At 48.2% G+C, this 13,249-nt stretch overlaps 1 protein-coding gene across 2 annotated transcripts in view; it reads left to right on the top strand.

Annotated features, from left to right (window-relative positions):
• The window catches only part of NAT10 (N-acetyltransferase 10), a 39,922-nt gene extending 39,358 nt beyond the window's left edge, over nt 1-564 (top strand). For both annotated transcript variants that reach the window (XM_075927459.1, XM_075927461.1), the window contains exon 29: nt 144-564. In XM_075927459.1, coding sequence (XP_075783574.1) covers nt 144-237 — 94 coding nt within the window. In that variant the 3' untranslated portion in view covers nt 238-564. The remainder of the gene's footprint in view (nt 1-143) is intronic.
• The last annotated feature ends 12,685 nt before the right edge of the window (nt 565-13,249 follow it).

Here is a 13,249-nt window from a genome sequence, read left to right on the forward strand (position 1 = left end):
AATTTCTTTTCCCTCACACACTCTCCAGTGGAGACTTGGAAGCCAAGGTTTCTCTGGAATGCCCTTCCCTTCTCCCCCCATAGCATAGTGTGCCCTGCTGAATTGGAATTCTCTTAAACCAATGTTTTGTTCCTGTTTCTCAGTGAAAAGAAGAGAAAACCGGACATGGAAAAGGAACCAAGACAACAAAAGAGATTTAAGAAGAACAAAGATCCAAAGCAGAAGTGGAAGAAGTGACTTTAAAAATAATAATGGACTTGAATAACCAAGAGCAAGCTCCTATCTTGGGAGCCCCCTCTCCCTTTTAATGCAAGGACTTCTCTTGAAGAAACAGTGACTGGAGGGGAAGGGATTAGAGGCCTTTTTAAAGAGTATATATTAAGGAGAATGCACTGACATCACTAAGAGATGCTTCCCATGGGGATTTTTATACTATGTGTCTGGAGAGCTTGGTTTGGTGAGTGACACTGTACAACAAATTAGACTATTACAAATGTGCCTGAATGGCCAAGAAATGTTAATTCCCAGGGCTAATCAATCCATAAACAGCTTTTCCTCCTCTTAGTGGTTGATATTTTAATTTTAGTTTTGAGGGGGCCTATTGGAGGTCTCGCTTCTATTGTGTCTTGCTATGTGCTGCGGCGTGCTAGTATTTTAACATGCCTTAGTGTGTTTAATTACTGGCCCTTCTCTGCATCAGCTTTCATGATGAATGACAACAGGTTCAAGCAGCATCACATCTGCTTTCAGACTGAGCCACGAGCTCTGGTCTCCATGTGGAACCCTGCTATCCCCTCAATGTGCTCCGTGCCGCATAAAGGTGTCCACAGTCCTTGCCCTACGGGGCTTGCAGTGTGTGTGTTTATATATATTTCAGTTTGGAACACAAAGCCCAAGCCTACAGGTGCTGCTTATAACTCTAAGGATGCTTCATTCTTCTCTCTCAAGTGGGTCAGGGGTTGGCTGTTCCCTGTGATATGCCTGGTAGATAGGTCTAATATTTCCTTATCCCCTAAGTTTGCTGTGATGAATAGAGAAGACCCTGCTGCTGGCTCCCTGTTGCCTGGTGTGCATTCAGCTATCATTGTCTGCTTGGCTTCTTGTACTTTGGAAATTGGGTGAAGGTTGCCATAAAATCAGCAGAGGCTCCAATGCCAGGAAACCAGCCTCCTTGCTTACACTGTCTTCTCCTCAGGCACAGAGGCTGTTCAAGGAGACTCAACAGTCTGCTCCTAAGGTAGTAGGTCTCTGCTTACCTCTGGTTCCTCTTTGCGTTTGGGATCGGGTCAGTATATTACTCAGGCTCATGTCCTCTTCTGCAGGGTGGTTTCTGTGGTAGTGGGGATGCTCTCTTCTGTGTGAGTGGGGCGGATCTTAGTTCCCAGGGAGCTGCAAATAAATGCAGCCAAAGTTTCACTTTCCCTCTCTCCCTTCCTCCCACAGAATAAAGGTTTCTATTTCACTGAGCCCTGTCCCACAGCCTGCTTCCTACTTTGCCTCTCATGTTCATTCTCCCTCTGCTTTCTGGTCACACTTGCTCCTCCTTCCCACCTCAAGGGGACTGGGAGCTGCTAATGGAGAAGTAGGCTGTATTGAGAACGCTAGGCCACAAATGGTTGTAGAGCTTGACTTGCCCACAGCCCCTGTTACTGGAAAACCTCTCTGACCTCAGAGTCCCTCCTGCTGCCTCATGCAACTTTTAAAAACCAGTTTTCTTTAGCTGTTTCCACCTGAGCTTGTACCCATTTCCTCCCCAATAAGCTGGTTTGATTTGTGTGGCTGATTAAACGGAAGGAAGGGCTTGTGTACCGCAGTGGTTGTTCCTTCTTTGTATTGACAAGTCAGTTTGAATGTATGTTCTGCAACAACATTTCCTTTCCAATGTCAGGTAGTTGAGTGCCTTGCACATTTCGTTTAATCCCCCACCTACCCCAAATGCACAGAGAAGTTGTTCCATCTCATACAAGGCCAAAGCAGGTTACGTTAGGCTAATTAACTTGAAAGGCTGCACCTGAGGGAGAGCCAGGGCTTGAGAAGCTAATTGGTGATGGAGCCCAGCTGAGAAGGAATGAGAGGGGCTGGTAGCAAGCTGAGAAGCGGGTTGAGTTGCTCCCTGGGTGAAGCTGCAAAGTTGAGAAGTTGGCAGTGGCTCCTTGGGAAGAAGTAGTCTGGGCTGGTGAGCTGGAAGATGTAGGAAGGAGTCTTAGGAAAGAGCAACAGGACAGGGAGAACCCAGGGCACATGTGCTCAATATAGGGTCCTTGGAATAGAAGGCAGGCCTGGGTTTTCTTACCAGCCTTTGGGAAAGTGGCACAGAGTGGGCAGTGGAGCTGAAGACTGCCTGTGACTGTTGTTCACTGGGACTTTGCTAACTGCGGAAGGGGAGGACTACAGCAATGTGGCCAAGCTGCCAAGAGAACATGCGGAGAGAAAGAAGTGTGGCAGGGCTGGCCAGTGAGCAGCAGCAGGAGGCATTGGACTGGGAAGGACCTAATTCCCAGAGCAGCCAGGAGGCGGTGAACCTGTGGTGAGTGGATCCTGTGGTGTACCCATTGAATGTCTTGCTGGCTGTTAGACCAGAGTAGTAGCTTTTCCCATTGCAGATCACTGCTCAAAGCCAGAACTCTTTAATTGAGCCCTCTCCCCCCTTAACATGTTGAATTGCTGAAAACCACTGAGCTTGTGGTAGGAATCATTCCACTACACTCCTCCTAAGGAGAGCTCTGCAGTTTACAATGAAATCTATTACACAGCCCCGTTCAGTTGTCAGAAGCCAGCTTATGTTTAAGGTGAGGCTAATGCGCAGGCGATTTGTGGGGTAATTTGGAAAGTTGATATTTATTCCAAGACTAAAAGTACCTCAGATGTGTATTATGCATTGTATATCTTTGTCCCCATCTCCCCCAGCTATCTGTTGCTTGCCTCGGATTGGGAGCTCAGGGACATAGGCTTCCTGTGTTCGTAAAAAATCTCTTGCTGCTAAGCCTGTCCAGGGCCTCTGGCTGGCTCCCCTGCTGTGTTATAAGTAGCTGCATGGTCTCATACGCAGCACATGAGACTGGGAGTCATGAATGCTAGGTTTTATCATCCCCCCTACCTTTGACTTCCTTTATATCTTTTGACAAGTCACAACTTCTCTGTGCCTCCATCTGTTCAGGTGGGGATAATGTGTAGCCTGAACACACTGATGGGCTTAATTTGTTTGTATACATGGCTTTGTGATCTGCTGGTAGAAAGAGTAATGTATTATTCAGTGGAAATGAATTGGTAATGGAGCTTGCTTAATCATATTGTCAGTTGTTTGGGAGGAAAAAAAACATGGCTTCATTTTGCTTTATAGCAATGCATTCCAGGGGCATGTTGCCCTACTTACTTTGCAAATATTCTTGATACACTGTGACTATGTAGTCTGAATTTATTAAAGTAGTATTGGCCAGGTGACACTTTTAGCTTATGTGAGTGACATGCTCTTGCTGTAACAACTGTTAACTGCCTGTGCTGTTCAGGACATGAGTTGGAGATGCCTATTTCTTTTGGAGATCCTAAAGTGAGTCTTAAACCTGTTATAGTTAGGGATGTAAGAGGTTAACCAGTTACCTGGTAGGCAGGGAGCTTATTGGCCTGCTTACAAGGCAACCCATTAGCTGGCCCAGTTGGGTAGACTCCACCCACAGCAGTTAAACAAAATGTATTACCTGGCTAGCTATTTTAAGACCTTTTACATCCCTGACTGGATAAGATTAAACTGGATTCTTTAAGCAAACTAGCAGAATGTAAGAGTGGAGCTGGTAACTGCTCTTCATCTTTCTTAAGCTCTTTCTAGTCTTCTCTGGTGTTAGAGTCCTACTGTGTTAAATATACATTGGATACAATGTAACTTCTGAGGAATTGGTAAGAGGCTCACACTTCAGAGATGTTGACATAACTGCTCTAATCAGCTGCTGGGGTAGATGCTATTTTATTTAAGCAGAATAATGACTATTTTACAAGGAAGGGAGTGTGTCCACAGCGGAGCTGTTTTTCCAGTTGTTTGGCTTATGTAAACTTCATGATGGCTAACCTCCTTTGGATTCCGCCCTCTGTTCAGCTGTCCCTTATGAACTGGAAAAGGAAAAAACCTCAAGTGCTACAGTAAGTGGCACCAGATTTTTACAAGCTTAGCCGAACCACATTTTCCCTGACTGTGCTTTAAATTAGTCTGGTACATTAAATTGCAGCTAAGAATAAGGGCTTGTTGGAAATAAATGCATCCATTTAGCTTCATGAGAAGTTAAAATAAAAGCAGCTACTGCTCTGCGGAGTTACTCCAGTATTTTACTTCAGACGTTCCCTATGTCTTTGAATTAGGGGAAATTTTCTTGGCTACTGAGGCCAGGCTTGGGGAGCTAGAATTGTGAGGGTGTCTTAGCTGCCCTGTTTGTATCTCCTAGGCCCGTGATGTCCAACCAGTTCTGAAGCAGTAGCCACTATTGCAGATACTGCTATAGTGAACTAGCCACACTCAATGGGCCAAACAGCCACATGTGGCTCGTGTGTTAGACACCATGGTCCTAAGAGAGAGCCAAGGTTTCAGTGTGTTCCTAGCCATTAAGTGCCAAGTTTCCTCCTTTTCCTCCCCCCTCCCCCCCCCCAGGACTTTTCCCACCATCCTCCTACCAATAGGGATTAGTTTGGCGCCCCCCACCACCCATGCAACTACCCTGCAATTGCATTAACCCAATGTGTGAGACATTAATGCGGGGGTGGAGAGGCTGGGGGAAGTGTTCCCTCTAAGAGTTTCCTCCTATGAGCAGAATGAATTCTGTGTTGTGCACCAGTACCCAATTCATGTGGCTTGTTTGGATGTGCCATTGTGGCACCCAAGTTATTAATAAATATCTACCTTTCCACTCTGCTGCCATGTCTCTTCCCCTTGCTCCATCAACTCCCCTGGTGCCCGCTGCCCCCCCAACTCCTCACCCTCCTCTGCTGTCTTGACTCCTGCCCTTCTCACTGCCCACAGCCTTCCTGAGACCTGCCCCCCTCCACCAGCCCTTCTCTGCATCCTGTGCCCACTCCTCCAGTAACCCCACTCTGATTGTGAGCTACACATGACTTGCTCCAGCCCCACTTTCCTCATGCCTACCCCTTCTGTCAAGCCTTCTCCCAGCACCTTCTCCTCCAATCCCCAATACCCTTTCCTCTTCCAGCATCACCCTGACACCTCCCCTCCTGCCCTTTTCCTCATTGTGTCCACTTCCCCCTTAGCATTTGTGTGTCGTCCTACCCTGTCCCTTTGGTGCCTTCCCCTTTCTTCCCCCTTTCCCCTCCCCCTCCGTACAAGCCCCTTCCATCCTCCCCCGCCGCAAAAGCCCCTTCCTCTCCCACCCCTTCCTCTTATCTCCCCCCCCTCCTTACCTTCAGCTTCTGCCTTACAGCTTGCAGGGCTGGAGTCAGAGCCAGCCCAAGCTGCAGGGCTGGGTGGGGGCATCCCTGACGCACCGCGCGATGCTGCAGGGCCAGGTGCTGTGGGGACACGTGGGGGTGCCGCATGGTGCTGCTGGGACAGGCAGGGGGCGCCGCGTGGTGTTGTAGGGTGGGTCCCGGGCTGCAAAAATGGCTCGGGCCACCGTCTGTAGAAGGGCCCCAGCTGCTTTTGGAGTTGGGCCGCTGGGTTTTAAAGTTCCTGGCGTTTCCCCTCTCACCTTGCGCAGCGTTTGAGGACACCGAACATGTGCTCTCTCTGCCCCACAGTTCCCAGTAGATTGCTGCGGGGCATTGAAAGTGAGGGGCTGTGGTGCTCGGTCACACATCCCCCTCTTCCTCCAGCAGCTGCTGGCTAGCCCCGACATTAGGGTGTGCCTGGGCACGCCTATGGGAACCACGTCAGGGCTTTCATCACCTGGGCTGCATCAAGGGAAGGCAGACCCCTCACAGCTCTGTGCAGGGAAGTGCTGCTCGGTGTTGCTCCTCACTCACGCCCCTCTAGGGGAGCACAGAGGAAGAGCAGCATCTGTGAGTCTCTGCTCCCCACTCCCAATATCCCTCCACTGGGAGGGATGAAGGAGAAATCTGGCCATCTGCCCCCGCCCTCTCCCTCCACCCCCAATGCAGCACTTCCCTGCCAGCTAGGAGCAGCTTCTGACTCCACACCAACAGTGTGCGCCTCTGCAGTGTTGGGCAGTGCCCTCTTGACCACGATGCCCCTGGGTGGGGCACCCTGCTACAGCGTATCCTCTAAAAGTAGAGCTCCTGTCGTCTTTGGTCAGAAATGGGTGGCTTTACCACCACACTCTCTGCACTGCTAATAGCCTCCCGTTGCAGTCTTTCTAGTCACCAACTCACATTTGGTGTGACATTTGTTTAAAAAAAAAGTGTTTTGTGAGTGTGTGTGTCCGTCCGTCCAGTGGCTTCATAAACTCCTATTTGTCTCATGTCCTGCATTGCTCTCTAAACTCTGAGTTTAGTTCTCCCTCCTCTTTGCCAGCATCTGGCCCTTGTACCTTGGCCTGCTGTCTGACCCTTCACCCAATCCCCAACTCATCTCTGAGCGCACGAATATGGGAGCTGCTTCTCTTACCTGATAAAAACCTCGGCTCCCTGCCCCAGATGTTAACCCTCTGTTCTGGGAGCTGAGTGCTTTCCTGTCACTCTGTCCTTGCGTGTGTTCACTGGTGAAAAGGGTTTTGGACACCTAGGAAAGTCAGGCATGCAATCTCTTAGCTGCCTGTGCTTTACAGCAGGGGGCCATACCAGGTGAACTGTATGTGCTTCTCTACTAGTCACCGCTCTCCTTCAGTCCTGACTGTTCCTGTAATGCATCTGCTGTCAGACTGTGTCTCTAACACACTTAAATCCCCAAGGCCAGTCCTCCCATGGTTCAAAGCCTTCTTCTGGTGCCTTGGCCCAGCGTGTCGAGGTAGAAGCGGAGCTGTTGCTGCTCTCTCCCTCCCTCCTGTGTCCTGCAGTGACCCTGTCAGCCTGTGATGAGTGAGTGCTCTGGCTAATTGGGAGGAAATGGCAAAGCCAGGTATGAACTGAGCTGCACACTCGGCAGGAGGTGGACAGGCATGACCTAGTTGTCAGTGGAATCAGCCTGCTTTCCCGGAGACCTATGAGCTATTTTGACAGTTGGAGTGACCTATCTGACCTGGAGGGGAGTGAGAGGAGGAGACACAACTGGTGCTGCAGTTATGAGCAGGAGGTGGGGGGAGATGGGGATCTTCCAGCTACAGGAGATGAGTCCCCATGGCCCTGAGGCATAAATGTGAGCAAGGTGCTAAAGTAGGAAGCCATCTGGCTCTAATAACACCACATCAGCTAGGGGTAGGAAGAAGGGAAAAAATATCTTTATTCTCCTCTAGAGCTAAAATATAGACCATGCTTATCCCTGTAGTATCCGACTGCCTTGCAGTAGGGGGGTTAAACAGCATGGCTGCAGGTCTGTCACCCATCGTTTGTTCTCATCCTAGGATTGGGCATTTGGCTGGTCCAGTGTAATTGGAAGATTGAGTGCTTAAATATTTAGAGCACTAACTTATTAGAAGAGTTACAAAAAGAGCAATACTTGATAGTCTCCAAAGGCTTCCCCTTAGAGACTCATGCCTAACTGTGGAAAACCAAGTTACTTAATGAAGTTATTTTTAACTCAAAAATGCAAAACAATGAAACACAGCTTCTAAAACAGGAAACCAGCACCATGCTGCAATCGAATGGCGGGCTGCAGCCTACGTCACGGCGTTCTTGCTGGAATAAAACAACAAATAGTCTGGTAGCATTTTCTAGACGAATAAAACATGTAGATGGTATCATGAGCTTTCGTGGACCCAGCCCACTTCTTCAGATGAACGGAGTTACGAGTTTAGGACGCGCACACCCAAAATAAATAGGAGAGGGCAAGGGGGGGAGCGGGAAGGAAGAGGGTGGGAGACAGAGCTAGAGAGGGGGTGGGAGACAGAAGAGAATCAGTAAGTATCTGAAGATTGCTTCATTTTAACTACCCAGATAAGAATCTAAGTCAATAGATAGTATCCTTCCTGACATAGGAGTCTACACAAAGAAGTGTTTGCACCTTCCTTCAATGGCTGTTAAGTTGGTAGTGTCCCAACCAACTTTCATCACGATTTCATCAGCAATATTTGATTGTGGTCAAATACATGATCAGTTGACCAGGCAGGCCTGCAAGCTAGTTCTTATCTCCACTCCTCAGAAGGAGAAGCATGTGCAGTGGCGTGCCTTGATTTAGTAGTACCTGTTTTTTTTAAATGTAAATGTGCTTGTTAGTGTTAGAGACAGCAAGGTAAAATAATTGAAGTGGTGAGATGTGCTAATCTTTAATCCACTCCTCCATCTAGATTTTGTGATAGTGTATCCCTGGGCTTCCCAAATATCTAGACCCCATGATCATAGAGCTGTGTTGCTGTCTGTAACAGGCCTAAACTCACTTTCCACAAGGTGCGTGATTGGGAACTACCTTATGGTGAGAGCAGTGCCCTGGAGCCAGGGGCCAGAGACTGGCAGCCAACACACGAGGCGCCCTCTCCCCCCCCAGCAAAGCTGAGGTGAGAGGGAGGTGACAGATGAAAGATGTAAAATCCTTCCCTTCTGAGTTGAGAGCCCTTGGGGGACTAAACAGGGCGAGGTGAGAATTTCACTCAGTCTAATAACCTGTCACTCCTGCAGAGTACAGATATGGGGGGTAATGGGCTGTGACTGCCTTGTCAAGGAAGCCAGCAATTGAGCTGAGGGGTTCTACAGGGACTTAATGGCTGTGTGATCAATACCAGCCCAGTAGTGGCCTGAATGACAATGACTGCAGTGGAAGTGGGGGGAATTGGTTCTGAAGTCTGAATTTGCAGTCGTTTTAGAAACAGTCTCTGACAGGTCACTTGAGATCCCTGCATCCGCTTTCTGCAATGTGAGCCCAGATTCAGCTGAAAGGCCCATCTGTTAAAAGTGAAATAGGGCCAACCCATCAAGCTTGGTCTTCTATCTCAAACATTTTGTCTTCCATGGCTGCTCCAATGTAAGAAATGGGCATTAAAGGGAGAGCTTGAAAGCCTACCCACTGTCACATGTTAGCTTTGGCTCTGAAGTGTGTATCCATTAGTTTTGTGTAGCGCAGTGGTCACCAACCTGTAGATTGGGATCTACCTGTAGATTTTGGAGCTTCTGACGGGGGATCCTGACTGGTTTGGATGGGAAGCTATCAAGTGCTGGCACTTCAGTTGCCCATCCACCCACTGTCATGCTGCTCTTGTCTTCTGCCTTGGAGCACCCCCTTGAGAGCCTCCTGCTTGCTGTGCAGGATGTGGGAGGGAGAAGAGGGTTGCTGATGTCAGGGTGTCCCTCCTTCCCCCCCCCCCATTTCTGTACCCAATCTCCACACAGAGAAAAGGAGATGGAGGGAGCGCGGGCTTGTGTTTCTCTCTCTCTCTCACACACACACTCTCTGTCTCTGTCTCTGTCTCTCATCTCTTGACCCAACACACACATGGGGGATTGTTACTTCTGGTACTGCTTGCAAAGGGGGTTATTTTTGTTTTTTGACTGGTCTGTGCATTTCATAATTTTCATTTAACTCTTGTGCTTAAATTTAATTATGAGTAGTGAGTTCTAAAATGCCTAACCTGTTGTGGCTGGAGTCATTATCCCTGTAGTAATTGCTGCTCCTAGACATGGCAGCACCTGAGAGAGGTAGAGCATGGGGTCTCCACATGCTGTCCTTGCCTGCAGACACCACTCCTGCAGCTCCCATTGATCAGTAACAGGGAAGCGTGGCCAGTAGAAACTGTGGGCTCAGTGCCTGTAGATGAGGCACAGCATAGGGTGCCATGGAGCCATTGCTGTATGTGCCAGCTGCTTTCAGGAGTGGTGCAGGGCCAGGGCAGGAGTAAGCCTGCCTTAACCCCACTGTTCCACCACCCGGACCCACCTCAATTAAATGGTTCCCAGCCAGAGCCTGCTTCCTGAACCTCCGTCCCAGCCCTGAGCTGCCTCCTGCACCCAGACTCCTGCCCCAGATGTGAGTCCCCCTGCACCCAAACTCCTTCCCAGAGCTTGCACCCTGAAACCCAACCTTGATCCCGATTCCCCACCCTGGGCTAAGGCCAGAGCTTCTCCCACACTCTGAACTCTTAGACCCAGGACCAGAGCCTGCACTCCAACCTCTACCACAGCCTGGTGCAAGTGAGTGAGGATGGAGGAGGATGGAGTGAGCAGGGTAAGGCCTTGGAGAAGGAGTGGAGCAGGGGCAGTGCCTTGAAGGGGCAGGGAAGGAAGTGGAGGCAAGGGTATTTAGGTTTGAGGTAGCTCTTACATTGCACTTAAATTGAAAAAGTGATCTTGTGCTTAAAAAGGTTGGAGACCACTGGTGTAGAGGAGTTTATATTATTATGACAAAATGGAGCACGGATGTACCCCTGACATAAGGCAACTCATCCCTCTGCCTCTAGTAGGGATGCTAAATATCCAGTAATTGACTAGTGGGAGAAAACATTGTGTGTCCTAACCCAATGACACTGTCATCTAGCTGGGCTTCTATCTTACTGGGAAGACTAATTCTAGGTTTCTCTCAGTGTCTCTGGGGCACTGGCCCCCTCACAATACTGGAATGCATCTGTCAAGATTTCTGCCAGAAGTCACCATATCTGAGATGAAATGTGGACTCCACCTTTTTACAAACAAAACTTCCAACCCGCAGGGGCAGATTACCTAGATCTCCTTGGTTCTGCTGCATAAAGCTTGTCAAAAGCTGTCCAGTTCAGGGGTGGGCAAATGTTTTGGCCTGAGGGCCACTTCTTGGTGTGGAACTTGTGTGGAAGGCTGGCTGGGATTGGGGTGGAGAGGAGGAGGAGGGAGGAAGGGCTGTGGCTGGGGTGCAGGCTCGGGGATGGAGCTGAGAGGTTTGGGGTGCAAAGGGTGCTCCAGGCTGGCATCAACTCCCAGGCAATGGATGTTGCAGAACCAGCACTGAGGGAGATGAGGGGGACAGTACGTGGAGTACCCTGGCTGATTTTCTCAGATTTTTTTTACCTGTTAAAAATACTAAATTTCTCATTTAAAATAAATTACAATTAAATCTCATCACAAAAATGCTACATCTACACTTAGTCTTAAATAAATTAATGGCTCTAATGTGTCCAGCTTAACTACTAGCTCCTGCTTCTTTTTGAAAGTTCTAGGCTTTCAGTTACTTTTTAGTGTGCTGAAAAAAACCCACATGCAAAGAAAGACACAAGATGGATAGGAATGTATTTGTGCTGTGGTGGAGGACCTGGGCCAAGCATGGCACAAGAGTTAAGACATTGTTTTAAAGACAGAGGGACAAGAAAGGAACAGGGGAGTGGATTGGCAAGAATAAGGGAAGATGTTGTTCAGCACACACGTGGCTTCCTGTATTCCTCCACGCTTTTGCTACAGAAAAAGCTGGGCATAAGAGAATCCCTGTCTGGAAATATTTTGAAGTAAATAATTTCCTGGATAAAAAAGAAAAATGTATCCAGTGTAAGCAGAGCACGAAGATGAGACAAGGCCTAATTGCAAGAATGAAACATCATAAGGAAACTGTTTATTGGGAGAAAAAAGTAGATGAAGATGTGAATATGGCTGAGTTGATCAAACTGGTTAGAAACTTAAATAATTCACTGAGCAATGCATCATTCTTCAAGACTCTCTCTATGCCTTTTAGTATAAGTGTGATTTGACAAGTACATTCCCAAGCTGTTTGCTGTGTTGGATGTTACTAGATACAAAAGTTTCTTAGCTTAACAATGTCAAGCATTGGTTAATTTGCGAGGCGTACCAGCTTTGAAATGCACAAGAGTCCCCAGAGAGGACTCTTGTGCATTTCAAAGTGGCAGCTGTGACTCCCCAGCTGATACTGGGCTTGGTGCAGCATTTCAGCAGAATCCAGGATCAGCTGGGGATTTCTCAGATAATCCTGGGCTCTGGGCAGCATTTCCACAGAATCTGGGGTCAGCTGGGGACTCCCCAGCTGATCCTGGGTTCTGTGGAAATGCTGCACTGGAGCCTGGGATCAGCTGGCAAGTCCACAGCTGATCCCTGGACTCCATGCACAGCAGTGCCACACAGCTGATCCTAGGCTTTGAAGTACCCTGTTCTCTCTTCTTCTCTCCCCCCCCCCCCCCCTTGCTGCCTCTATCTGATAGAGGTAGCAAGGGCGGGGGAAGCGGAGGCGGGCAAAAGAAATTGACTACTCAACTGACTAGTGGCTAAGCATTTGCTTATCAGATATGGGATGTTAAGGACTAATCCACTGTCTTAGCTAGTTTTTATGTCTTGTTTTAGTTAACTAGGTTTAGAATTGATCATTCAAGTATACAATAGAGAACTTTGCAGTAAGAAGTCTAGAGTTGCCAGTTACCACTGAGTGTCATTTTCTTTTATTGAATAATACATGCCCTTATTTTGAAATATGGCCACAGATCATAATGGTGATGCCATAAGTGTTGGTCCTTATTTTACTTCAGCATAACTCAGTTTTTCCAAGGGAACCCCATTCTGTACTTAAACAGAACTGCCAGTGAGTTCAATGGGGCTTATTCCAAAATGAAGTGCACTGTGTCTGGGCTTTTTTGTAACTTGATTTAAACCAATCCACCATGCCCTGGCTTCCCCTGCTCCTGGGAGCTATGCAGAGCCATTGCATGAATGAAGCCATAGTTTGCCTACCCTGGTCCAGCTGTTCCACATGTGCAAATGAGGAAAGAAGCATGTAAGGAGTCTAAAGGGACCATATTCACTTTTTTTAACACTAGGACTGCTTGGTGTCATGGCAACTGCCATGTTACTACTTAGCTGTGCAAAGGTGTATGCTGAAGGTTTAGCCTGGGGAAGACAGACTGTGGCTCCAGGCCCCTGAAATGCAACAAATGAGTTTGAAGGAAGGACACTCCAGTGAGATGCATGCTCTTCTGTGTATTTCCTTTGAAATTTTCTGCTTTTCTAGAGGCACCCAAGCTCTGCGCTAGTAACATGCCAAAAGCTCATGCACAGCACCTGATTTCCATAGATGGAACAGGTAGCCAGCTAACCTCCCAAATTGCGTATACTTGAGTAGAAAAGGGGCCCCTAAGAAAATCTGTCCATCTTCAGCTGAGACTTTGTGTGTATGACCCATGATTCCTGAGAACAGTTGTGTGTGTTATGGGTATGTTCCGAGACATCCCTGTGGCATAGTGCTAGAAAGCAAAAGTGCAAACACACTGGTATGCTTCTCTCCTAAAAGCCGCATTGCTGGTCATGGAAA

Source organism: Pelodiscus sinensis, chromosome 4 (genome assembly GCF_049634645.1).
Source record: "Pelodiscus sinensis isolate JC-2024 chromosome 4, ASM4963464v1, whole genome shotgun sequence".
Classification (NCBI taxonomy): Eukaryota; Metazoa; Chordata; order Testudines; family Trionychidae; genus Pelodiscus; species Pelodiscus sinensis.